We start from the raw sequence: 26,500 nt of genomic DNA on the forward strand, positions 1-26,500 counted from the left end.
TCCTTTATCGAGGGTTCTACCAATTGATATCTTTCCAAAAATAATTCAAAGTCAATTTCTTGATTTGTATCTTCAATTTTTGGAAACTTAGAAAGTTCTTCTGTCAAACCCTGATCAATGAACCTACAAAATCCTTCAAATTGTATCTGATTAAATCCAGGTATTGTGGACATTGCGTCTATCCCGGATTATTTTGAAATTGTCAGTTATTTATATTCATCCATCTCGAATTCTCCAAAAACAAAAAAAAAAAGAAATACCATTTTGGCTGGCTCATTATCCATCAAATCCTATAGCAATGATGGAATTTCGATTCCATGAATCTTTGACTGGAATCTATGAGATAGGTGGAATTCAAATTTATACTTAATTTCAATTTCATTTAAATTGTCATTTTTAAGAGATGCAAATGGAACGGAATTGAGAAAACAGTCCTAGAAACAGAATTCTCCTGCTTAGTCTTACTATGCTTTGGGATTTTTTTTATAATATAAAAACTGAGTCAGTTTCTTATATTATAATGTAAAATGTAAAACGGTATTGATATTCTAATCTACTTGAATATTTAATACCATAAAACTAAAGGAATGTTGTATTGATGAACCCGGCGGATATACCTAATGTCTTTTCTCTTCTTTTATTTTTTATTGCCCTCCTGTCGTCAATTGACAGTTGACAGTATTATTTATATATATATATAATTTGATATGGCTTTGATATGATTTAGGGCTCAATAAAATTCCCAAATCAGACTTTGGTAAATCATTTTTTTTTGCATCTCCTGCTCTGCTGATTCAGAGGTACCGTATCTTGGATCCAATGCAAAACTCTTTCTGAATGAGAGAGATAAAGACGAGAAAAACCAATGAAATAAAGTTGAAAGATTGTATAGTTTAATGGTAAAGTTTGATTACCGTTAACCCCCAGAAAAGTTAACGAGTTTTTCGGTTTGATTCATATCCTATTCATCTTCTAAAGGTGTCCCTCGGCTGATTTATATTTAAGTTAAGGTGGCCTTAGGCCTTATTCCCTATTGTATTTGTATTGTGTAGTGCTTTTTGATTTCCTAAAGGTGGCCATAGGCCCCTATGGTCCATTGGTGCCCCTATGGTCCAGTGGTTACGACCTCTCTCTTTCACGGAGAAAACGAGGGTTCAAGTCCCTCTAGGGGTATACCAAGACCATAGGAGTAGGATTTTATCAAAAGTGAAATGTATTTGTCAATTCCGCCTGGTAGACGAAAGGAAGTTGATTATGGAACGTCTAATTAGGCGTTGGGTCGATGCCCGAGTGGTTAATGGGGACGGACTGTAAATTCGTTGACAATATGTCTACGCTGGTTCAAATCCAGCTCGGCCCAAAAATTCGCCAATATACTATCAAATGGTAGAACCCTCTTGTTCTTAAGAAATACCTGATAAGAGAGAATAAAAAAGAAGCCAAATTTTCTGTTAGATCTCTTCTTATTTCCCTGGGATTGTAGTTCAATAGGCAAGAGCACCGCCCTGCCAAGGCGGACGTTGCGGGTTCGAGCCCCGTCAGTCCCGACGGATCCAATAAGTACATCAATTCACCTCTCCATTTTATGTGAAATGAAAGAAGGGACAGAGATCATAATTTAATTCCGAAGGGGTTTCCCCTCTTTTTTTCAGGATTCTGTCGAAGAAAGAACAAACACTAAACTAAAATAAAATGAAAATAACTAAAATAGTGAAGTTGATAGAATATTCCATCTTTTCTCCCGCGACTCCTCTTTCTCATACTTCTTTGTCTTCCAAATAAAATTGGATCATTCAAATTTACAACCTAATTCCTCTCTTTTTCCACTTCGCTTGTATTTTTTGTTGGCGTTTTGTAGTTAATGGAAATGGAAACGGACGAGGATACTTCATTTGATGGTTCTATACGGAAGACCTAAGGTAGGTTATAGAAAAGAAAGAACAGAAAAGAAGGATAAATAAAGGAATTTTTGATTGGTCCGGGAATCCAATCTTGGATTCGGTATGGATAAAAGATCTTCGTATGTTATACTATTCAATTCTCGACGACGAATTAATTTAATAGCTCAGATATTGTTATTCATGATATTGATCCGATTCAAGATCATCGATAGGTAATGCATTCATGGAATTGACAGGTGAAAGATTTATCATCTCTATGGGATTAAATCCCGAGTTATTGTGAAATAAAAAAAAAACGATGAGATTGAGATTATGGAAGTAAATATTCTTGCATTTATTGCTACTGCACTGTTCATTTTAGTTCCTACTGCTTTTCTACTTATCATTTACGTAAAAACAGTCAGTCAAAATAATTAATTACTTGAAATGAAACTTGACTTCTGAGTTCTTATCAATAGTTGAAGAAATCAAATCAAAAGAATTATTTTTTTGCGTTTTAAATGAAATCAATGGGCTATAATGAGCGGTATTCTATGAGATCCGAGAGTATGGTAAGAAATTTCTTACCATACTCTCTATTAGTGTTATAGTAGTGTATAAAGTTGTACTTTACTTTCTAATAAAGTTGGTATACTATATTAGCTTCTATCTTCAATATATGTAGTGATTAATCCATATATGGAATTAACGTAGGACCCAATTCTCTTTCTTTCTGAAATAATTGTTTTACTGAATAATTGTTTTACTGTTATATAATACATTTCTCCACTAGAATCCAATGGAATTTCGAAATGAATAAATTTTGATTTGAAAATTATTTCAATTCAAATAAAAAATAAAAAATGCGTTGCAGAACGATCTATAAAACAATTGATACCATTTCATTCCTAAACTAAATTAGTAGTCCTTCTAAAGTCCACTTCTTCCCCATACTACAAGTGAAAGGGAAAATGTAAAGACTACCATTAAAGCAGCCCAAGCGAGACTTACTATATCCATGTCAATTATGTCCCTTATCTTTATGCTAGAAATATTCCATTATTGTATTGCTCACTAATAATAGTAGAATCCATGGTCCAGAGTCAAAAAGGGATTCTGGCCGAACACTATTGATGAACCAATCAAATAAATCCATTTCTAAAAAATTCCTATATGATTTCTAACCGGGAAAGACTAAACACAACTAAAATACACAATGACGCTACAAAGGAATGTTACTAATGGAACATATAGTAATAAAAAAACAGGGCCCATTCTTTGTTGCCCTTCAAAGTACAAATAGATCAATTGCTATCTATTACATACTTTTATTTCCTATTTGATCTAATCCGTACCCTTTCCTTTCCCGATTGTCTCTCTGAAGCAGTTGGGAGATAGTATATTATACTCTTGACGAGGGGTTAAAAAAAAATAATAATAATTTTTTTTTCACTTTAAAAAAGTAAATTATCCATCCAATCTCAATCTAATAGTGATTGAATGCCTGAACACTCAGAGATTCTCGCGAGTCTATATATGTAGATTACATAAAGGACTTTCCACAACTAGTTAGCCGCCGGCGGCTATGCCAATGAAATTCAAGACCCAATCAGTAGACATTAGCAGTAGAAGGGAATCGGGAAGTCTTGCTTCGACCATTATAATATAATCTTTATTTGAATTTTAGATTGAAAGATTTCCAATCTTTTACAAAATCCCCAGAACAGATGTTTAGAATCAACCAAGTATCAACAATCGCCTTATCTGTTGGGTAAAATTTGGGTGATTTATATCAGCAGATAATAAATTTTGATTCGTTTGTTGATGAGGCGGCACCCGGATTTGAACTGGGGAAAAAGGATTTGCAGTCCCCCGCCTTACCACTCGGCCATGCCGCCAAAACGATACATAATAAGATAAAATTTTATGGGTTGGATTACTAAACTTTAGTTTATTGTACTTGCATCCCTTTTTTAATTTCATCCTTTTTTTCTAAATTTATAAAAATTCTAAAAGAAACCCTTTTCCCCTTTTGTTTGACCACCCCTTCGATTGATTGTATAGTATCTCAAAACATAAAATGTCGAAAAACTTCCCCTCACTTTTCTATTGAAAAATCAAATGTATATTTTCATTCAAAAAAGCCAAAATTTATGTCACAAAATTTATGACAAATGGGAACCATTAACTATTCGTTGACTGAGAATTCCTGAATGATTCTTGGATTTGAATCTAAAATTGGGGTTGCCTAATGACATAAGAAACTACAAAACATACTTAATTGATTCTTCATCCTTTCAATTTCCATTATAACAAAAACGATAAGTATATGTAAACCCCACAATGGAAATTCTTACACAGATACCAAATTGGGTATCTTTTTTAGAGTATGTTTCCTATACCTATAAATATATGGAATTCGTTGGAACAAAAAAAGGCCCGGCTGGGTATTGACCGGGCCAGGCCCAAAAGGCACTTCGAACAAAATAAAAGCAAGAAGGTCTTCTTTATTTATCTTTCTATTTGGATCTTTCGAGCATCTAAATGGAATTGCTAATTATATAATAACGATAAAGAATGTGAAAGAAATACTTTCGTTAATCCTTACTTGATGTGTAATGTAACATAGTAATTATCTTTTTCAATTGGGAGAGATGGCTGAGTGGACGAAAGCGACGGATTGCTAATCCGTTGTACGAGTTATTCGTACCGAGGGTTCGAATCCCTCTCTTTCCGTTTCCGTTGATGACTTTCTATTTTTTTTCTTTCAAATTTCGCAAACCCCTTTTAAATTAAATGATTTTTTTACTAGTTAAACGTATGGAATATGAATATATAAAATAAAATCTTTAGAAAATTGTAAATCAAGCAAGAAAAACGAAATTTTTATTTTATTCTTCACGTCCAGGATTACGTCCTGGATCATTGGATAGGAATCCAAAGATGAAGAGAGAAACAAAGAATATTACTACTGTGTAAACGAAAAGTTTGAGAGTAAGCATTACACAACCTCCAAGATCATTTTTTGAAAAAGAAAAACGAGAAAAGATAATAGATCCTCCATTTTTATATCACATATCCTATTTTGACACCAAGAAATGAATTCTAGAAATAGAAAAGAATGTTCAGAAATTCAACTGAAGTTTAAATTTGTAATAAGAGTCTTTGATTATCACAAATCACTTTCATACCCACAATTAGATATTCTAAGGGACCCTAACCTAATAAGGTCTTTCGCCGGAAAAAGGATTAGAATCGGGAAATGGGGCGAGCCAAATTTATTGCGGCTAGCCAAGAATTTCAATGTTTGAATTGAAGGTTCATACTCCCAGACTTATTTGATCTTATCAATTGTTATAATTTTTCTCGAATAAATCATGAATTTTCTAGGATAGTATTCAAGATCTTATCGAAAACTTACAGCAGCTTGCCAAACAAAGGCTAAAAGAAAAAAGAACAGGGGTATGACTGGCATAACATCTACGATTGGATTCAAAAAAGCATAGGCTTTGGGCAATTTGGCGAAGAAAAGACTACTCGGATAAAGGGCAGAATTAAGACAGATCAAACTAAAGATATTAAGCATAACAGACATTTTGTTCGTCGAGATAATTGCATTTTGATTGAGTTATTTATATAAGGAAAAATGAAGAAAGTAAGGTAGACAAAAAACTCCTTCTTTTTCCGCTCAATCAAAAATCCTCCAATTCTCAAAGGAGAATAGAAGAAATCATACTTTCATACAATATCTTAATTGAATTGTATGTAATGATCAATAAATTCAGTTGAATTCTAGATATACACATGTCAAAATCCTAGCACGAATCTATAATATATTCTATAAAGAAGAATAAAGAAGAAAGATTTTCTATAGATAGTTGGGCTGGAATTGACGAACACTTAATACCAATATTATTCTTTATTAGTATTAGTGTCCAATAACAATATAAATGGGGCGTAGCCAAGTGGTAAGGCAACGGGTTTTGGTCCCGCTATTCGGAGGTTCGAATCCTTCCGTCCCAGAGCATATCCATTGTATCCGAATACATCTTTTTTGTTCAACAAGGTTCTGTTTCAAGGTCTAATATTGGATAGAATCTTATTCTTCTTTCTTTTTTGATTTTTAATGATTCTTTTCGGAATCATATCTCAGTTTTTCACAAAATGAACTAAATCGAGTTCAAATGACATGCAAATGTAACTGACTCCTTTTGTGATCCAGATAAAGATAAGATGGGGCATAGATCACAGTTGCAGAAAGATTACTTAACCTCAGGTTAAACAAAATATGAAAATACATATAAAACGAGGAAGTGCTTAGCCTATGGGTATGTATTGTTATCCTATTTCAGTGACAATAGTCTTTCTATTTTTGTGAAAAATAATTTGCATCCCTAAAATATTCAAATTTAAATATTTAACAATGATATTTCTTTTTATTGTTCGATCTTTTTAGCTTATTTGCTTTAAATCATTGACAATTCTATTCGAAAAGAAACAGAAATTCTTATTTCTTATGATAATCAAATGTAGGCTTTACTGTAAAAGAAAAACTTGACTCAAATAATGATGTCGAAGTAGGAAACTTTTTCAATTATCAAGATTTGTAATGATTCCTTATGGGTTGAATCTTTGAGAAGTTGGAAATGGGTCAGTCTATCTTATTGATTGAGTCACTTGAACAGGCAGAGTCAAATAGAATTTATTTATTCGTGTTATTTCTGTTAGTTATGTTATTTCTATATTTAGATTTCTGGATATTTCTGTTAGATATTTTTTTGAGATATAGATTTATAGAAAAAATTTCCGTTCATACAAAAAAGCCCGGGTCTTGCTAAGATTTCTTAATAAAAAATATTTATTATCTATGTAGCTAGGAAAAAAAATATAAATGACTATGTCTCTGTACCGACTGAACCAATGACTATTCATGATTCCATAATTGAATCAATTCCATACTGGTTCCAAATTAGAGGAATGTTATGGTAAAACTTCGTTTAAAACGATGTGGTAGAAAGCAACGTGCGACTTGAAGGACACGATTCGGTGTGGATTTTTATTCTTACATCCACCATTTTCTTTTATATAGGAATGAAGGTGCTCTTGGCTCGACGTCGTTTGTTCTATTCTACTAGAACCCTTCTTTTTTATTGGGTTGTAATGTAAATAGTTCATGATGGAGCTCGAGTAGAAAGTATGGATTAATTTCTCAGGGGCAACGATCTAGGGTTAATGCCAATCAATAAATTGGAACAACTTCGTAAGTATATCTTCGATATCGATATAGAAATTGAAAGGATCCGATTCGAGCAAATTTTCAATTCAAAAAAATTGTTGGAACCGCAAAACGTTTTCGATCCACAGTGTATCGCGCACGAATCAACCGTCGGTATGATTCTAGAAAGAAATCACAAAAGGGGTATGTTGCTACCATTTTGAAAGGATTTAGAAGCACCGAAGTAATGTCTAAACCCAATGATTTAAAACAAAGATAAAGGATCCCAGAACAAGGAAACACCACTTCAATTGTCTCACAGATCCGAATAAAGAATCCAAATAGATTTTCAACGAGACAAAAGGGGGGGTTAAAGACCACTCAATAAAAAAATATCTTAATTTTATTTAATATATTTGATAATTATTGAACTTGAGTTATGAGTACAAATGATTTTTTAGTTTTCAGTAAGTAAGTTAAATAAAAATGACTATAAGTTAAATTATAGGCTAATTTATTTTACGGATTCCTTTACTATTTATTATAATTTTATCCATAGACAAAACTTCAAATCATTTTTTCTCGAGCCGTACGAGGAGAAAACTTCCTATACGGTTCTAGGGGGGTTCTTTTTCATCTACATCTATCCCGATGAGCCGTCTATCGAATCGTTGCAATTGATGTTCGATCCCGAAGAGAAGGAAGAGATCTTCGGAAAGTGGGTTTTTATGATCCGATCAAGAATCAAACTTATTTAAACGTTCCCGCTATTCTCTATTTCCTTGAAAAAGGCGCTCAGCCTACAGGAACTGTTCAGGATATTTTAAAAAAGGCAGAGGTTTTTAAGGAACTTTGCCCTAATCAAACGAAATTCAATTAAATTAAGGAATTAAATTAAGGAAATAAAAACTAAGGGTAGGATAGTGATTTCTATATAATTTTGGATATCTTTTCTATACTATGTTTTTTTTATTTCCTTCTTTTCTTGCTCTATTAGTATCTATTTATCATTTCTTTTATAGAATCTTTTTCTAACGAAAACCTTATTTGATTGATCCTCACAAAATCAAAAATTCTTGCCTACAATCGGGTGGTTTTCATTCGAATTCTAAATTCTAATACCAAGTAAGACACAAGGAATCGAAGTTCTTTATTCGACTTATATTAATTCAATATACTATTGATTGCATAAATCCTTTTTCTACTTCTTCTTTATTTAGAAACTAAAAATTTTAGTATATATGCAGTGCCAATCCAACACAAGTCCTTTTTTTTACTATTATTTCAATTTAAGTTCTTGTATTTTTTCCATCGTATTCTTTTCTTACCCTTTATATTGACAACATTGTATCGAACAAATATAATTCATCGTGATAAGCAGCTCTATTTATTTCCGTCCCATTTGATTTTTTACCTTAGTTGATTCAAATTATGGGTTCGTTGGATTAGCTTTGATACCCGCATTTTTGATTGAAAAAGGTGGATAACATAGAAATAGGGGATGGTCTAGCATTTTTTCGATTTCTTTATTTCTTTTTTTATCGGAAAATTTTTTATTTTTTCATCTGATTTAGTCATTTTTATGTTCCAAATAGATTCTAATTTTTTTATATATTTTTTGATTTGATAAAGAATGTGAAAGAAATACTTTCGTTAATCCTTACTTGATGTGTAATGTAACATAGTAATTATCTTTTTCAATTGGGAGAGATGGCTGAGTGGACGAAAGCGACGGATTGCTAATCCGTTGTACGAGTTATTCGTACCGAGGGTTCGAATCCCTCTCTTTCCGTTTCCGTTGATGACTTTCTATTTTTTTTCTTTCAAATTTCGCAAACCCCTTTTAAATTAAATGATTTTTTTACTAGTTAAACGTATGGAATATGAATATATAAAATAAAATCTTTAGAAAATTGTAAATCAAGCAAGAAAAACGAAATTTTTATTTTATTCTTCACGTCCAGGATTACGTCCTGGATCATTGGATAGGAATCCAAAGATGAAGAGAGAAACAAAGAATATTACTACTGTGTAAACGAAAAGTTTGAGAGTAAGCATTACACAACCTCCAAGATCATTTTTTGAAAAAGAAAAACGAGAAAAGATAATAGATCCTCCATTTTTATATCACATATCCTATTTTGACACCAAGAAATGAATTCTAGAAATAGAAAAGAATGTTCAGAAATTCAACTGAAGTTTAAATTTGTAATAAGAGTCTTTGATTATCACAAATCACTTTCATACCCACAATTAGATATTCTAAGGGACCCTAACCTAATAAGGTCTTTCGCCGGAAAAAGGATTAGAATCGGGAAATGGGGCGAGCCAAATTTATTGCGGCTAGCCAAGAATTTCAATGTTTGAATTGAAGGTTCATACTCCCAGACTTATTTGATCTTATCAATTGTTATAATTTTTCTCGAATAAATCATGAATTTTCTAGGATAGTATTCAAGATCTTATCGAAAACTTACAGCAGCTTGCCAAACAAAGGCTAAAAGAAAAAAGAACAGGGGTATGACTGGCATAACATCTACGATTGGATTCAAAAAAGCATAGGCTTTGGGCAATTTGGCGAAGAAAAGACTACTCGGATAAAGGGCAGAATTAAGACAGATCAAACTAAAGATATTAAGCATAACAGACATTTTGTTCGTCGAGATAATTGCATTTTGATTGAGTTATTTATATAAGGAAAAATGAAGAAAGTAAGGTAGACAAAAAACTCCTTCTTTTTCCGCTCAATCAAAAATCCTCCAATTCTCAAAGGAGAATAGAAGAAATCATACTTTCATACAATATCTTAATTGAATTGTATGTAATGATCAATAAATTCAGTTGAATTCTAGATATACACATGTCAAAATCCTAGCACGAATCTATAATATATTCTATAAAGAAGAATAAAGAAGAAAGATTTTCTATAGATAGTTGGGCTGGAATTGACGAACACTTAATACCAATATTATTCTTTATTAGTATTAGTGTCCAATAACAATATAAATGGGGCGTAGCCAAGTGGTAAGGCAACGGGTTTTGGTCCCGCTATTCGGAGGTTCGAATCCTTCCGTCCCAGAGCATATCCATTGTATCCGAATACATCTTTTTTGTTCAACAAGGTTCTGTTTCAAGGTCTAATATTGGATAGAATCTTATTCTTCTTTCTTTTTTGATTTTTAATGATTCTTTTCGGAATCATATCTCAGTTTTTCACAAAATGAACTAAATCGAGTTCAAATGACATGCAAATGTAACTGACTCCTTTTGTGATCCAGATAAAGATAAGATGGGGCATAGATCACAGTTGCAGAAAGATTACTTAACCTCAGGTTAAACAAAATATGAAAATACATATAAAACGAGGAAGTGCTTAGCCTATGGGTATGTATTGTTATCCTATTTCAGTGACAATAGTCTTTCTATTTTTGTGAAAAATAATTTGCATCCCTAAAATATTCAAATTTAAATATTTAACAATGATATTTCTTTTTATTGTTCGATCTTTTTAGCTTATTTGCTTTAAATCATTGACAATTCTATTCGAAAAGAAACAGAAATTCTTATTTCTTATGATAATCAAATGTAGGCTTTACTGTAAAAGTAAAACTTGACTCAAATAATGATGTCGAAGTAGGAAACTTTTTCAATTATCAAGATTTGTAATGATTCCTTATGGGTTGAATCTTTGAGAAGTTGGAAATGGGTCAGTCTATCTTATTGATTGAGTCACTTGAACACTTGAACAGGCAGAGTCAAATAGAATTTATTTATTCGTGTTATTTCTGTTAGTTATGTTATTTCTATATTTAGATTTCTGGATATTTCTGTTAGATATTTTTTTGAGATATAGATTTATAGAAAAAATTTCCGTTCATACAAAAAAGCCCGGGTCTTGCTAAGATTTCTTAATAAAAAATATTTATTATCTATGTAGCTAGGAAAAAAAATATAAATGACTATGTCTCTGTACCGACTGAACCAATGACTATTCATGATTCCATAATTGAATCAATTCCATACTGGTTCCAAATTAGAGGAATGTTATGGTAAAACTTCGTTTAAAACGATGTGGTAGAAAGCAACGTGCGACTTGAAGGACACGATTCGGTGTGGATTTTTATTCTTACATCCACCATTTTCTTTTATATAGGAATGAAGGTGCTCTTGGCTCGACGTCGTTTGTTCTATTCTACTAGAACCCTTCTTTTTTATTGGGTTGTAATGTAAATAGTTCATGATGGAGCTCGAGTAGAAAGTATGGATTAATTTCTCAGGGGCAACGATCTAGGGTTAATGCCAATCAATAAATTGGAACAACTTCGTAAGTATATCTTCGATATCGATATAGAAATTGAAAGGATCCGATTCGAGCAAATTTTCAATTCAAAAAAATTGTTGGAACCGCAAAACGTTTTCGATCCACAGTGTATCGCGCACGAATCAACCGTCGGTATGATTCTAGAAAGAAATCACAAAAGGGGTATGTTGCTACCATTTTGAAAGGATTCAGAAGCACCGAAGTAATGTCTAAACCCAATGATTTAAAACAAAGATAAAGGATCCCAGAACAAGGAAACACCACTTCAATTGTCTCACAGATCCGAATAAAGAATCCAAATAGATTTTCAACGAGACAAAAGGGGGGGTTAAAGACCACTCAATAAAAAAATATCTTAATTTTATTTAATATATTTGATAATTATTGAACTTGAGTTATGAGTACAAATGATTTTTTAGTTTTCAGTAAGTAAGTTAAATAAAAATGACTATAAGTTAAATTATAGGCTAATTTATTTTACGGATTCCTTTACTATTTATTATAATTTTATCCATAGACAAAACTTCAAATCATTTTTTCTCGAGCCGTACGAGGAGAAAACTTCCTATACGGTTCTAGGGGGGGTTCTTTTTCATCTACATCTATCCCGATGAGCCGTCTATCGAATCGTTGCAATTGATGTTCGATCCCGAAGAGAAGGAAGAGATCTTCGGAAAGTGGGTTTTTATGATCCGATCAAGAATCAAACTTATTTAAACGTTCCCGCTATTCTCTATTTCCTTGAAAAAGGCGCTCAGCCTACAGGAACTGTTCAGGATATTTTAAAAAAGGCAGAGGTTTTTAAGGAACTTTGCCCTAATCAAACGAAATTCAATTAAATTAAGGAATTAAATTAAGGAAATAAAAACTAAGGGTAGGATAGTGATTTCTATATAATTTTGGATATCTTTTCTATACTATGTTTTTTTTATTTCCTTCTTTTCTTGCTCTATTAGTATCTATTTATCATTTCTTTTATAGAATCTTTTTCTAACGAAAACCTTATTTGATTGATCCTCACAAAATCAAAAATTCTTGCCTACAATCGGGTGGTTTTCATTCGAATTCTAAATTCTAATACCAAGTAAGACACAAGGAATCGAAGTTCTTTATTCGACTTATATTAATTCAATATACTATTGATTGCATAAATCCTTTTTCTACTTCTTCTTTATTTAGAAACTAAAAATTTTAGTATATATGCAGTGCCAATCCAACACAAGTCCTTTTTTTTACTATTATTTCAATTTAAGTTCTTGTATTTTTTCCATCGTATTCTTTTCTTACCCTTTATATTGACAACATTGTATCGAACAAATATAATTCATCGTGATAAGCAGCTCTATTTATTTCCGTCCCATTTGATTTTTTACCTTAGTTGATTCAAATTATGGGTTCGTTGGATTAGCTTTGATACCCGCATTTTTGATTGAAAAAGGTGGATAACATAGAAATAGGGGATGGTCTAGCATTTTTTCGATTTCTTTATTTCTTTTTTTATCGGAAAATTTTTTATTTTTTCATCTGATTTAGTCATTTTTATGTTCCAAATAGATTCTAATTTTTTTATATATTTTTTGATTTGATAAAGAATGTGAAAGAAATACTTTCGTTAATCCTTACTTGATGTGTAATGTAACATAGTAATTATCTTTTTCAATTGGGAGAGATGGCTGAGTGGACGAAAGCGACGGATTGCTAATCCGTTGTACGAGTTATTCGTACCGAGGGTTCGAATCCCTCTCTTTCCGTTTCCGTTGATGACTTTCTATTTTTTTTCTTTCAAATTTCGCAAACCCCTTTTAAATTAAATGATTTTTTTACTAGTTAAACGTATGGAATATGAATATATAAAATAAAATCTTTAGAAAATTGTAAATCAAGCAAGAAAAACGAAAATTTTATTTTATTCTTCACGTCCAGGATTACGTCCTGGATCATTGGATAGGAATCCAAAGATGAAGAGAGAAACAAAGAATATTACTACTGTGTAAACGAAAAGTTTGAGAGTAAGCATTACACAACCTCCAAGATCATTTTTTGAAAAAGAAAAACGAGAAAAGATAATAGATCCTCCATTTTTATATCACATATCCTATTTTGACACCAAGAAATGAATTCTAGAAATAGAAAAGAATGTTCAGAAATTCAACTGAAGTTTAAATTTGTAATAAGAGTCTTTGATTATCACAAATCACTTTCATACCCACAATTAGATATTCTAAGGGACCCTAACCTAATAAGGTCTTTCGCCGGAAAAAGGATTAGAATCGGGAAATGGGGCGAGCCAAATTTATTGCGGCTAGCCAAGAATTTCAATGTTTGAATTGAAGGTTCATACTCCCAGACTTATTTGATCTTATCAATTGTTATAATTTTTCTCGAATAAATCATGAATTTTCTAGGATAGTATTCAAGATCTTATCGAAAACTTACAGCAGCTTGCCAAACAAAGGCTAAAAGAAAAAAGAACAGGGGTATGACTGGCATAACATCTACGATTGGATTCAAAAAAGCATAGGCTTTGGGCAATTTGGCGAAGAAAAGACTACTCGGATAAAGGGCAGAATTAAGACAGATCAAACTAAAGATATTAAGCATAACAGACATTTTGTTCGTCGAGATAATTGCATTTTGATTGAGTTATTTATATAAGGAAAAATGAAGAAAGTAAGGTAGACAAAAAACTCCTTCTTTTTCCGCTCAATCAAAAATCCTCCAATTCTCAAAGGAGAATAGAAGAAATCATACTTTCATACAATATCTTAATTGAATTGTATGTAATGATCAATAAATTCAGTTGAATTCTAGATATACACATGTCAAAATCCTAGCACGAATCTATAATATATTCTATAAAGAAGAATAAAGAAGAAAGATTTTCTATAGATAGTTGGGCTGGAATTGACGAACACTTAATACCAATATTATTCTTTATTAGTATTAGTGTCCAATAACAATATAAATGGGGCGTAGCCAAGTGGTAAGGCAACGGGTTTTGGTCCCGCTATTCGGAGGTTCGAATCCTTCCGTCCCAGAGCATATCCATTGTATCCGAATACATCTTTTTTGTTCAACAAGGTTCTGTTTCAAGGTCTAATATTGGATAGAATCTTATTCTTCTTTCTTTTTTGATTTTTAATGATTCTTTTCGGAATCATATCTCAGTTTTTCACAAAATGAACTAAATCGAGTTCAAATGACATGCAAATGTAACTGACTCCTTTTGTGATCCAGATAAAGATAAGATGGGGCATAGATCACAGTTGCAGAAAGATTACTTAACCTCAGGTTAAACAAAATATGAAAATACATATAAAACGAGGAAGTGCTTAGCCTATGGGTATGTATTGTTATCCTATTTCAGTGACAATAGTCTTTCTATTTTTGTGAAAAATAATTTGCATCCCTAAAATATTCAAATTTAAATATTTAACAATGATATTTCTTTTTATTGTTCGATCTTTTTAGCTTATTTGCTTTAAATCATTGACAATTCTATTCGAAAAGAAACAGAAATTCTTATTTCTTATGATAATCAAATGTAGGCTTTACTGTAAAAGAAAAACTTGACTCAAATAATGATGTCGAAGTAGGAAACTTTTTCAATTATCAAGATTTGTAATGATTCCTTATGGGTTGAATCTTTGAGAAGTTGGAAATGGGTCAGTCTATCTTATTGATTGAGTCACTTGAACAGGCAGAGTCAAATAGAATTTATTTATTCGTGTTATTTCTGTTAGTTATGTTATTTCTATATTTAGATTTCTGGATATTTCTGTTAGATATTTTTTTGAGATATAGATTTATAGAAAAAATTTCCGTTCATACAAAAAAGCCCGGGTCTTGCTAAGATTTCTTAATAAAAAATATTTATTATCTATGTAGCTAGGAAAAAAAATATAAATGACTATGTCTCTGTACCGACTGAACCAATGACTATTCATGATTCCATAATTGAATCAATTCCATACTGGTTCCAAATTAGAGGAATGTTATGGTAAAACTTCGTTTAAAACGATGTGGTAGAAAGCAACGTGCGACTTGAAGGACACGATTCGGTGTGGATTTTTATTCTTACATCCACCATTTTCTTTTATATAGGAATGAAGGTGCTCTTGGCTCGACGTCGTTTGTTCTATTCTACTAGAACCCTTCTTTTTTATTGGGTTGTAATGTAAATAGTTCATGATGGAGCTCGAGTAGAAAGTATGGATTAATTTCTCAGGGGCAACGATCTAGGGTTAATGCCAATCAATAAATTGGAACAACTTCGTAAGTATATCTTCGATATCGATATAGAAATTGAAAGGATCCGATTCGAGCAAATTTTCAATTCAAAAAAATTGTTGGAACCGCAAAACGTTTTCGATCCACAGTGTATCGCGCACGAATCAACCGTCGGTATGATTCTAGAAAGAAATCACAAAAGGGGTATGTTGCTACCATTTTGAAAGGATTCAGAAGCACCGAAGTAATGTCTAAACCCAATGATTTAAAACAAAGATAAAGGATCCCAGAACAAGGAAACACCACTTCAATTGTCTCACAGATCCGAATAAAGAATCCAAATAGATTTTCAACGAGACAAAAGGGGGGGTTAAAGACCACTCAATAAAAAAATATCTTAATTTTATTTAATATATTTGATAATTATTGAACTTGAGTTATGAGTACAAATGATTTTTTAGTTTTCAGTAAGTAAGTTAAATAAAAATGACTATAAGTTAAATTATAGGCTAATTTATTTTACGGATTCCTTTACTATTTATTATAATTTTATCCATAGACAAAACTTCAAATCATTTTTTCTCGAGCCGTACGAGGAGAAAACTTCCTATACGGTTCTAGGGGGGGTTCTTTTTCATCTACATCTATCCCGATGAGCCGTCTATCGAATCGTTGCAATTGATGTTCGATCCCGAAGAGAAGGAAGAGATCTTCGGAAAGTGGGTTTTTATGATCCGATCAAGAATCAAACTTATTTAAACGTTCCCGCTATTCTCTATTTCCTTGAAAAAGGCGCTCAGCCTACAGGAACTGTTCAGGATATTTTAAAAAAGGCAGAGGTTTTTAAGGAACTTTGCCCTAATCAAACGAAATTCAATTAAATTAAGGAATTAAATTAAGGAAATAAAAACTAAGGGTAGGATAGTGATTTCTATATAATTTTGGATATCTTTTCTATACTATGTTTTTTTTATTTCCTTCTTTTCTTGCTCTATTAGTATCTATTTATCATTTCTTTTATAGAATCTTTTTCTAACGAAAACCTTATTTGATTGATCCTCACAAAATCAAAAATTCTTGCCTACAATCGGGTGGTTTTCATTCGAATTCTAAATTCTAATACCAAGTAAGACACAAGGAATCGAAGTTCTTTATTCGACTTATATTAATTCAATATACTATTGATTGCATAAATCCTTTTTCTACTTCTTCTTTATTTAGAAACTAAAAATTTTAGTATACATGCAGTGCCAATCCAACACAAGTCCTTTTTTTTACTATTATTTCAATTTAAGTTCTTGTATTTTTTCCATCGTATTCTTTTCTTACCCTTTATATTGACAACATTGTATCGAACAAATATAATTCATCGTGATAAGCAGCTCTATTTATTTCCGTCCCATTTGATTTTTTACCTTAGTTGATTCAAATTATGGGTTCGTTGGATTAGCTTTGATACCCGCATTTTTGATTGAAAAAGGTGGATAACATAGAAATAGGGGATGGTCTAGCATTTTTTCGATTTCTTTATTTCTTTTTTTATCGGAAAATTTTTTATTTTTTCATCTGATTTAGTCATTTTTATGTTCCAAATAGATTCTAATTTTTTTATATATTTTTTGATTTGATAAAGAATGTGAAAGAAATACTTTCGTTAATCCTTACTTGATGTGTAACGTAACATAGTAATTATCTTTTTCAATTGGGAGAGATGGTTGAGTGGACGAAAGCGACGGATTGCTAATCCGTTGTACGAGTTATTCGTACCGAGGGTTCGAATCCCTCTCTTTCCGTTTCCGTTGATGACTTTCTATTTTTTTTCTTTCAAATTTCGCAAACCCCTTTTAAATTAAATGATTTTTTTACTAGTTAAACGTATGGAATATGAATATATAAAATAAAATCTTTAGAAAATTGTAAATCAAGCAAGAAAAACGAAAATTTTATTTTATTCTTCACGTCCAGGATTACGTCCTGGATCATTGGATAGGAATCCAAAGATGAAGAGAGAAACAAAGAATATTACTACTGTGTAAACGAAAAGTTTGAGAGTAAGCATTACACAACCTCCAAGATCATTTTTTGAAAAAGAAAAACGAGAAAAGATAATAGATCCTCCATTTTTATATCACATATCCTATTTTGACACCAAGAAATGAATTCTAGAAATAGAAAAGAATGTTCAGAAATTCAACTGAAGTTTAAATTTGTAATAAGAGTCTTTGATTATCACAAATCACTTTCATACCCACAATTAGATATTCTAAGGGACCCTAACCTAATAAGGTCTTTCGCCGGAAAAAGGATTAGAATCGGGAAATGGGGCGAGCCAAATTTATTGCGGCTAGCCAAGAATTTCAATGTTTGAATTGAAGGTTCATACTCCCAGACTTATTTGATCTTATCAATTGTTATAATTTTTCTCGAATAAATCATGAATTTTCTAGGATAGTATTCAAGATCTTATCGAAAACTTACAGCAGCTTGCCAAACAAAGGCTAAAAGAAAAAAGAACAGGGGTATGACTGGCATAACATCTACGATTGGATTCAAAAAAGCATAGGCTTTGGGCAATTTGGCGAAGAAAAGACTACTCGGATAAAGGGCAGAATTAAGACAGATCAAACTAAAGATATTAAGCATAACAGACATTTTGTTCGTCGAGATAATTGCATTTTGATTGAGTTATTTATATAAGGAAAAATGAAGAAAGTAAGGTAGACAAAAAACTCCTTCTTTTTCCGCTCAATCAAAAATCCTCCAATTCTCAAAGGAGAATAGAAGAAATCATACTTTCATACAATATCTTAATTGAATTGTATGTAATGATCAATAAATTCAGTTGAATTCTAGATATACACATGTCAAAATCCTAGCACGAATCTATAATATATTCTATAAAGAAGAATAAAGAAGAAAGATTTTCTATAGATAGTTGGGCTGGAATTGACGAACACTTAATACCAATATTATTCTTTATTAGTATTAGTGTCCAATAACAATATAAATGGGGCGTAGCCAAGTGGTAAGGCAACGGGTTTTGGTCCCGCTATTCGGAGGTTCGAATCCTTCCGTCCCAGAGCATATCCATTGTATCCGAATACATCTTTTTTGTTCAACAAGGTTCTGTTTCAAGGTCTAATATTGGATAGAATCTTATTCTTCTTTCTTTTTTGATTTTTAATGATTCTTTTCGGAATCATATCTCAGTTTTTCACAAAATGAACTAAATCGAGTTCAAATGACATGCAAATGTAACTGACTCCTTTTGTGATCCAGATAAAGATAAGATGGGGCATAGATCACAGTTGCAGAAAGATTACTTAACCTCAGGTTAAACAAAATATGAAAATACATATAAAACGAGGAAGTGCTTAGCCTATGGGTATGTATTGTTATCCTATTTCAGTGACAATAGTCTTTCTATTTTTGTGAAAAATAATTTGCATCCCTAAAATATTCAAATTTAAATATTTAACAATGATATTTCTTTTTATTGTTCGATCTTTTTAGCTTATTTGCTTTAAATCATTGACAATTCTATTCGAAAAGAAACAGAAATTCTTATTTCTTATGATAATCAAATGTAGGCTTTACTGTAAAAGAAAAACTTGACTCAAATAATGATGTCGAAGTAGGAAACTTTTTCAATTATCAAGATTTGTAATGATTCCTTATGGGTTGAATCTTTGAGAAGTTGGAAATGGGTCAGTCTATCTTATTGATTGAGTCACTTGAACAGGCAGAGTCAAATAGAATTTATTTATTCGTGTTATTTCTGTTAGTTATGTTATTTCTATATTTAGATTTCTGGATATTTCTGTTAGATATTTTTTTGAGATATAGATTTATAGAAAAAATTTCCGTTCATACAAAAAAGCCCGGGTCTTGCTAAGATTTCTTAATAAAAAATATTTATTATCTATGTAGCTAGGAAAAAAAATATAAATGACTATGTCTCTGTACCGACTGAACCAATGACTATTCATGATTCCATAATTGAATCAATTCCATACTGGTTCCAAATTAGAGGAATGTTATGGTAAAACTTCGTTTAAAACGATGTGGTAGAAAGCAACGTGCGACTTGAAGGACACGATTCGGTGTGGATTTTTATTCTTACATCCACCATTTTCTTTTATATAGGAATGAAGGTGCTCTTGGCTCGACGTCGTTTGTTCTATTCTACTAGAACCCTTCTTTTTTATTGGGTTGTAATGTAAATAGTTCATGATGGAGCTCGAGTAGAAAGTATGGATTAATTTCTCAGGGGCAACGATCTAGGGTTAATGCCAATCAATAAATTGGAACAACTTCGTAAGTATATCTTCGATATCGATATAGAAATTGAAAGGATCCGATTCGAGCAAATTTTCAATTCAAAAAAATTGTTGGAACCGCAAAACGTTTTCGATCCACAGTGTATCGCGCACGAATCAACCGTCGGTATGATTCTAGAAAGAAATCACAAAAGGGGTATGTTGCTACCATTTTGAAAGGATTCAGAAGCACCGAAGTAATGTCTAAACCCAATGATTTAAAACAAAGATAAAGGATCCCAGAACAAGGAAACACCACTTCAATTGTCTCACAGATCCGAATAAAGAATCCAAATAGATTTTCAACGAGACAAAAGGGGGGGTTAAAGACCACTCAATAAAAAAATATCTTAATTTTATTTAATATATTTGATAATTATTGAACTTGAGTTATGAGTACAAATGATTTTTTAGTTTTCAGTAAGTAAGTTAAATAAAAATGACTATAAGTTAAATTATAGGCTAATTTATTTTACGGATTCCTTTACTATTTATTATAATTTTATCCATAGACAAAACTTCAAATCATTTTTTCTCGAGCCGTACGAGGAGAAAACTTCCTATACGGTTCTAGGGGGGGTTCTTTTTCATCTACATCTATCCCGATGAGCCGTCTATCGAATCGTTGCAATTGATGTTCGATCCCGAAGACAAGGAAGAGATCTTCGGAAAGTGGGTTTTTATGATCCGATCAAGAATCAAACTTATTTAAACGTTCCCGCTATTCTCTATTTCCTTGAAAAAGGCGCTCAGCCTACAGGAACTGTTCAGGATATTTTAAAAAAGGCAGAGGTTTTTAAGGAACTTTGCCCTAATCAAACGAAATTCAATTAAATTAAGGAATTAAATTAAGGAAATAAAAACTAAGGGTAGGATAGTGATTTCTATATAATTTTGGATATCTTTTCTATACTATGTTTTTTTTATTTCCTTCTTTTCTTGCTCTATTAGTATCTATTTATCATTTCTTTTATAGAATCTTTTTCTAACGAAAACCTTATTTGATTGATCCTCACAAAATCAAAAATTCTTGCCTACAATCGGGTGGTTTTCATTCGAATTCTAAATTCTAATACCAAGTAAGACACAAGGAATCGAAGTTCTTTATTCGACTTATATTAATTCAATATACTATTGATTGCATAAATCCTTTTTCTACTTCTTCTTTATTTAGAAACTAAAAATTTTAGTATACATGCAGTGCCAATCCAACACAAGTCCTTTTTTTTACTATTATTTCAATTTAAGTTCTTGTATTTTTTCCATCGTATTCTTTTCTTACCCTTTATATTGACAACATTGTATCGAACAAATATAATTCATCGTGATAAGCAGCTCTATTTATTTCCGTCCCATTTGATTTTTTACCTTAGTTGATTCAAATTATGGGTTCGTTGGATTAGCTTTGATACCCGCATTTTTGATTGAAAAAGGTGGATAACATAGAAATAGGGGATGGTCTAGCATTTTTTCGATTTCTTTATTTCTTTTTTTATCGGAAAATTTTTTATTTTTTCATCTGATTTAGTCATTTTTATGTTCCAAATAGATTCTAATTTTTTTATATATTTTTTGATTTGATAAAGAATGTGAAAGAAATACTTTCGTTAATCCTTACTTGATGTGTAATGTAACATAGTAATTATCTTTTTCAATTGGGAGAGATGGCTGAGTGGACGAAAGCGACGGATTGCTAATCCGTTGTACGAGTTATTCGTACCGAGGGTTCGAATCCCTCTCTTTCCGTTTCCGTTGATGACTTTCTATTTTTTTTCTTTCAAATTTCGCAAACCCCTTTTAAATTAAATGATTTTTTTACTAGTTAAACGTATGGAATATGAATATATAAAATAAAATCTTTAGAAAATTGTAAATCAAGCAAGAAAAACGAAATTTTTATTTTATTCTTCACGTCCAGGATTACGTCCTGGATCATTGGATAGGAATCCAAAGATGAAGAGAGAAACAAAGAATATTACTACTGTGTAAACGAAAAGTTTGAGAGTAAGCATTACACAACCTCCAAGATCATTTTTTGAAAAAGAAAAACGAGAAAAGATAATAGATCCTCCATTTTTATATCACATATCCTATTTTGACACCAAGAAATGAATTCTAGAAATAGAAAAGAATGTTCAGAAATTCAACTGAAGTTTAAATTTGTAATAAGAGTCTTTGATTATCACAAATCACTTTCATACCCACAATTAGATATTCTAAGGGACCCTAACCTAATAAGGTCTTTCGCCGGAAAAAGGATTAGAATCGGGAAATGGGGCGAGCCAAATTTATTGCGGCTAGCCAAGAATTTCAATGTTTGAATTGAAGGTTCATACTCCCAGACTTATTTGATCTTATCAATTGTTATAATTTTTCTCGAATAAATCATGAATTTTCTAGGATAGTATTCAAGATCTTATCGAAAACTTACAGCAGCTTGCCAAACAAAGGCTAAAAGAAAAAAGAACAGGGGTATGACTGGCATAACATCTACGATTGGATTCAAAAAAGCATAGGCTTTGGGCAATTTGGTGAAGAAAAGACTACTCGGATAAAGGGCAGAATTAAGACAGATCAAACTAAAGATATTAAGCATAACAGACATTTTGTTCGTCGAGATAATTGCATTTTGATTGAGTTATTTATATAAGGAAAAATGAAGAAAGTAAGGTAGACAAAAAACTCCTTCTTTTTCCGCTCAATCAAAAATCCTCCAATTCTCAAAGGAGAATAGAAGAAATCATACTTTCATACAATATCTTAATTGAATTGTATGTAATGATCAATAAATTCAGTTGAATTCTAGATATACACATGTCAAAATCCTAGCACGAATCTATAATATATTCTATAAAGAAGAATAAAGAAGAAAGATTTTCTATAGATAGTTGGGCTGGAATTGACGAACACTTAATACCAATATTATTCTTTATTAGTATTAGTGTCCAATAACAATATAAATGGGGCGTAGCCAAGTGGTAAGGCAACGGGTTTTGGTCCCGCTATTCGGAGGTTCGAATCCTTCCGTCCCAGAGCATATCCATTGTATCCGAATACATCTTTTTTGTTCAACAAGGTTCTGTTTCAAGGTCTAATATTGGATAGAATCTTATTCTTCTTTCTTTTTTGATTTTTAATGATTCTTTTCGGAATCATATCTCAGTTTTTCACAAAATGAACTAAATCGAGTTCAAATGACATGCAAATGTAACTGACTCCTTTTGTGATCCAGATAAAGATAAGATGGGGCATAGATCACAGTTGCAGAAAGATTACTTAACCTCAGGTTAAACAAAATATGAAAATACATATAAAACGAGGAAGTGCTTAGCCTATGGGTATGTATTGTTATCCTATTTCAGTGACAATAGTCTTTCTATTTTTGTGAAAAATAATTTGCATCCCTAAAATATTCAAATTTAAATATTTAACAATGATATTTCTTTTTATTGTTCGATCTTTTTAGCTTATTTGCTTTAAATCATTGACAATTCTATTCGAAAAGAAACAGAAATTCTTATTTCTTATGATAATCAAATGTAGGCTTTACTGTAAAAGTAAAACTTGACTCAAATAATGATGTCGAAGTAGGAAACTTTTTCAATTATCAAGATTTGTAATGATTCCTTATGGGTTGAATCTTTGAGAAGTTGGAAATGGGTCAGTCTATCTTATTGATTGAGTCACTTGAACAGGCAGAGTCAAATAGAATTTATTTATTCGTGTTATTTCTGTTAGTTATGTTATTTCTATATTTAGATTTCTGGATATTTCTGTTAGATATTTTTTTGAGATATAGATTTATAGAAAAAATTTCCGTTCATACAAAAAAGCCCGGGTCTTGCTAAGATTTCTTAATAAAAAATATTTATTATCTATGTAGCTAGGAAAAAAAATATAAATGACTATGTCTCTGTACCGACTGAACCAATGACTATTCATGATTCCATAATTGAATCAATTCCATACTGGTTCCAAATTAGAGGAATGTTATGGTAAAACTTCGTTTAAAACGATGTGGTAGAAAGCAACGTGCGACTTGAAGGACACGATTCGGTGTGGATTTTTATTCTTACATCCACCATTTTCTTTTATATAGGAATGAAGGTGCTCTTGGCTCGACGTCGTTTGTTCTATTCTACTAGAACCCTTCTTTTTTATTGGGTTGTAATGTAAATAGTTCATGATGGAGCTCGAGTAGAAAGTATGGATTAATTTCTCAGGGGCAACGATCTAGGGTTAATGCCAATCAATAAATTGGAACAACTTCGTAAGTATATCTTCGATATCGATATAGAAATTGAAAGGATCCGATTCGAGCAAATTTTCAATTCAAAAAAATTGTTGGAACCGCAAAACGTTTTCGATCCACAGTGTATCGCGCACGAATCAACCGTCGGTATGATTCTAGAAAGAAATCACAAAAGGGGTATGTTGCTACCATTTTGAAAGGATTCAGAAGCACCGAAGTAATGTCTAAACCCAATGATTTAAAACAAAGATAAAGGATCCCAGAACAAGGAAACACCACTTCAATTGTCTCACAGATCCGAATAAAGAATCCAAATAGATTTTCAACGAGACAAAAGGGGGGGTTAAAGACCACTCAATAAAAAAATATCTTAATTTTATTTAATATATTTGATAATTATTGAACTTGAGTTATGAGTACAAATGATTTTTTAGTTTTCAGTAAGTAAGTTAAATAAAAATGACTATAAGTTAAATTATAGGCTAATTTATTTTACGGATTCCTTTACTATTTATTATAATTTTATCCATAGACAAAACTTCAAATCATTTTTTCTCGAGCCGTACGAGGAGAAAACTTCCTATACGGTTCTAGGGGGGGTTCTTTTTCATCTACATCTATCCCGATGAGCCGTCTATCGAATCGTTGCAATTGATGTTCGATCCCGAAGAGAAGGAAGAGATCTTCGGAAAGTGGGTTTTTATTATCCGATCAAGAATCAAACTTATTTAAACGTTCCCGCTATTCTCTATTTCCTTGAAAAAGGCGCTCAGCCTACAGGAACTGTTCAGGATATTTTAAAAAAGGCAGAGGTTTTTAAGGAACTTTGCCCTAATCAAACGAAATTCAATTAAATTAAGGAATTAAATTAAGGAAATAAAAACTAAGGGTAGGATAGTGATTTCTATATAATTTTGGATATCTTTTCTATACTATGTTTTTTTTATTTCCTTCTTTTCTTGCTCTATTAGTATCTATTTATCATTTCTTTTATAGAATCTTTTTCTAACGAAAACCTTATTTGATTGATCCTCACAAAATCAAAAATTCTTGCCTACAATCGGGTGGTTTTCATTCGAATTCTAAATTCTAATACCAAGTAAGACACAAGGAATCGAAGTTCTTTATTCGACTTATATTAATTCAATATACTATTGATTGCATAAATCCTTTTTCTACTTCTTCTTTATTTAGAAACTAAAAATTTTAGTATACATGCAGTGCCAATCCAACACAAGTCCTTTTTTTTACTATTATTTCAATTTAAGTTCTTGTATTTTTTCCATCGTATTCTTTTCTTACCCTTTATATTGACAACATTGTATCGAACAAATATAATTCATCGTGATAAGCAGCTCTATTTATTTCCGTCCCATTTGATTTTTTACCTTAGTTGATTCAAATTATGGGTTCGTTGGATTAGCTTTGATACCCGCATTTTTGATTGAAAAAGGTGGATAACATAGAAATAGGGGATGGTCTAGCATTTTTTCGATTTCTTTATTTCTTTTTTTATCGGAAAATTTTTTATTTTTTCATCTGATTTAGTCATTTTTATGTTCCAAATAGATTCTAATTTTTTTATATATTTTTTGATTTGATAAAGAATGTGAAAGAAATACTTTCGTTAATCCTTACTTGATGTGTAATGTAACATAGTAATTATCTTTTTCAATTGGGAGAGATGGCTGAGTGGACGAAAGCGACGGATTGCTAATCCGTTGTACGAGTTATTCGTACCGAGGGTTCGAATCCCTCTCTTTCCGTTTCCGTTGATGACTTTCTATTTTTTTTCTTTCAAATTTCGCAAACCCCTTTTAAATTAAATGATTTTTTTACTAGTTAAACGTATGGAATATGAATATATAAAATAAAATCTTTAGAAAATTGTAAATCAAGCAAGAAAAACGAAATTTTTATTTTATTCTTCACGTCCAGGATTACGTCCTGGATCATTGGATAGGAATCCAAAGATGAAGAGAGAAACAAAGAATATTACTACTGTGTAAACGAAAAGTTTGAGAGTAAGCATTACACAACCTCCAAGATCATTTTTTGAAAAAGAAAAACGAGAAAAGATAATAGATCCTCCATTTTTATATCACATATCCTATTTTGACACCAAGAAATGAATTCTAGAAATAGAAAAGAATGTTCAGAAATTCAACTGAAGTTTAAATTTGTAATAAGAGTCTTTGATTATCACAAATCACTTTCATACCCACAATTAGATATTCTAAGGGACCCTAACCTAATAAGGTCTTTCGCCGGAAAAAGGATTAG

At 31.5% G+C, this 26,500-nt stretch overlaps 1 protein-coding gene and 9 non-coding genes across 10 annotated transcripts in view; 8 read left to right on the forward strand and 2 right to left on the reverse strand.

Annotated features, from left to right (window-relative positions):
- The window catches only part of LOC128126414 (DNA-directed RNA polymerase subunit beta-like), a 9,912-nt gene extending 3,010 nt beyond the window's left edge, over window positions 1-6,902 (reverse strand). The window contains exon 1 of the mRNA XM_052764233.1: window positions 1-6,902. This exon is cut by the window's left edge and continues 3,010 nt beyond it. Within this exon, the coding sequence (XP_052620193.1) occupies window positions 1-173 (173 nt within the window). The 5' untranslated portion in view covers window positions 174-6,902.
- On the forward strand, window positions 1,102-1,173 carry TRNAE-UUC (transfer RNA glutamic acid (anticodon UUC)). Its single transcript has one exon. It is a non-coding gene; the product is annotated as a tRNA-Glu (tRNA).
- On the forward strand, window positions 1,277-1,360 carry TRNAY-GUA (transfer RNA tyrosine (anticodon GUA)). The gene has a single exon. It is a non-coding gene; the product is annotated as a tRNA-Tyr (tRNA).
- TRNAC-GCA (transfer RNA cysteine (anticodon GCA)) lies at window positions 3,708-3,778 on the reverse strand. The gene has a single exon. It is a non-coding gene; the product is annotated as a tRNA-Cys (tRNA).
- TRNAS-GCU (transfer RNA serine (anticodon GCU)) lies at window positions 4,529-4,616 on the forward strand. Its single transcript has one exon. It is a non-coding gene; the product is annotated as a tRNA-Ser (tRNA).
- A 1,897-nt stretch (window positions 6,903-8,799) lies between the features above and the next one.
- TRNAS-GCU (transfer RNA serine (anticodon GCU)) lies at window positions 8,800-8,887 on the forward strand. The gene has a single exon. It is a non-coding gene; the product is annotated as a tRNA-Ser (tRNA).
- A 4,192-nt stretch (window positions 8,888-13,079) lies between these two features.
- On the forward strand, window positions 13,080-13,167 carry TRNAS-GCU (transfer RNA serine (anticodon GCU)). The gene has a single exon. It is a non-coding gene; the product is annotated as a tRNA-Ser (tRNA).
- A 4,184-nt stretch (window positions 13,168-17,351) lies between these two features.
- Window positions 17,352-17,439, forward strand: TRNAS-GCU (transfer RNA serine (anticodon GCU)). Its single transcript has one exon. It is a non-coding gene; the product is annotated as a tRNA-Ser (tRNA).
- A 4,184-nt stretch (window positions 17,440-21,623) lies between these two features.
- TRNAS-GCU (transfer RNA serine (anticodon GCU)) lies at window positions 21,624-21,711 on the forward strand. Its single transcript has one exon. It is a non-coding gene; the product is annotated as a tRNA-Ser (tRNA).
- Window positions 21,712-25,895: 4,184 nt separating this feature from the next.
- Window positions 25,896-25,983, forward strand: TRNAS-GCU (transfer RNA serine (anticodon GCU)). Its single transcript has one exon. It is a non-coding gene; the product is annotated as a tRNA-Ser (tRNA).
- The last annotated feature ends 517 nt before the right edge of the window (window positions 25,984-26,500 follow it).

This window comes from Lactuca sativa, chromosome 5, assembly GCF_002870075.4.
Source record: "Lactuca sativa cultivar Salinas chromosome 5, Lsat_Salinas_v11, whole genome shotgun sequence".
Taxonomy (NCBI): Eukaryota; Viridiplantae; Streptophyta; class Magnoliopsida; order Asterales; family Asteraceae; genus Lactuca; species Lactuca sativa.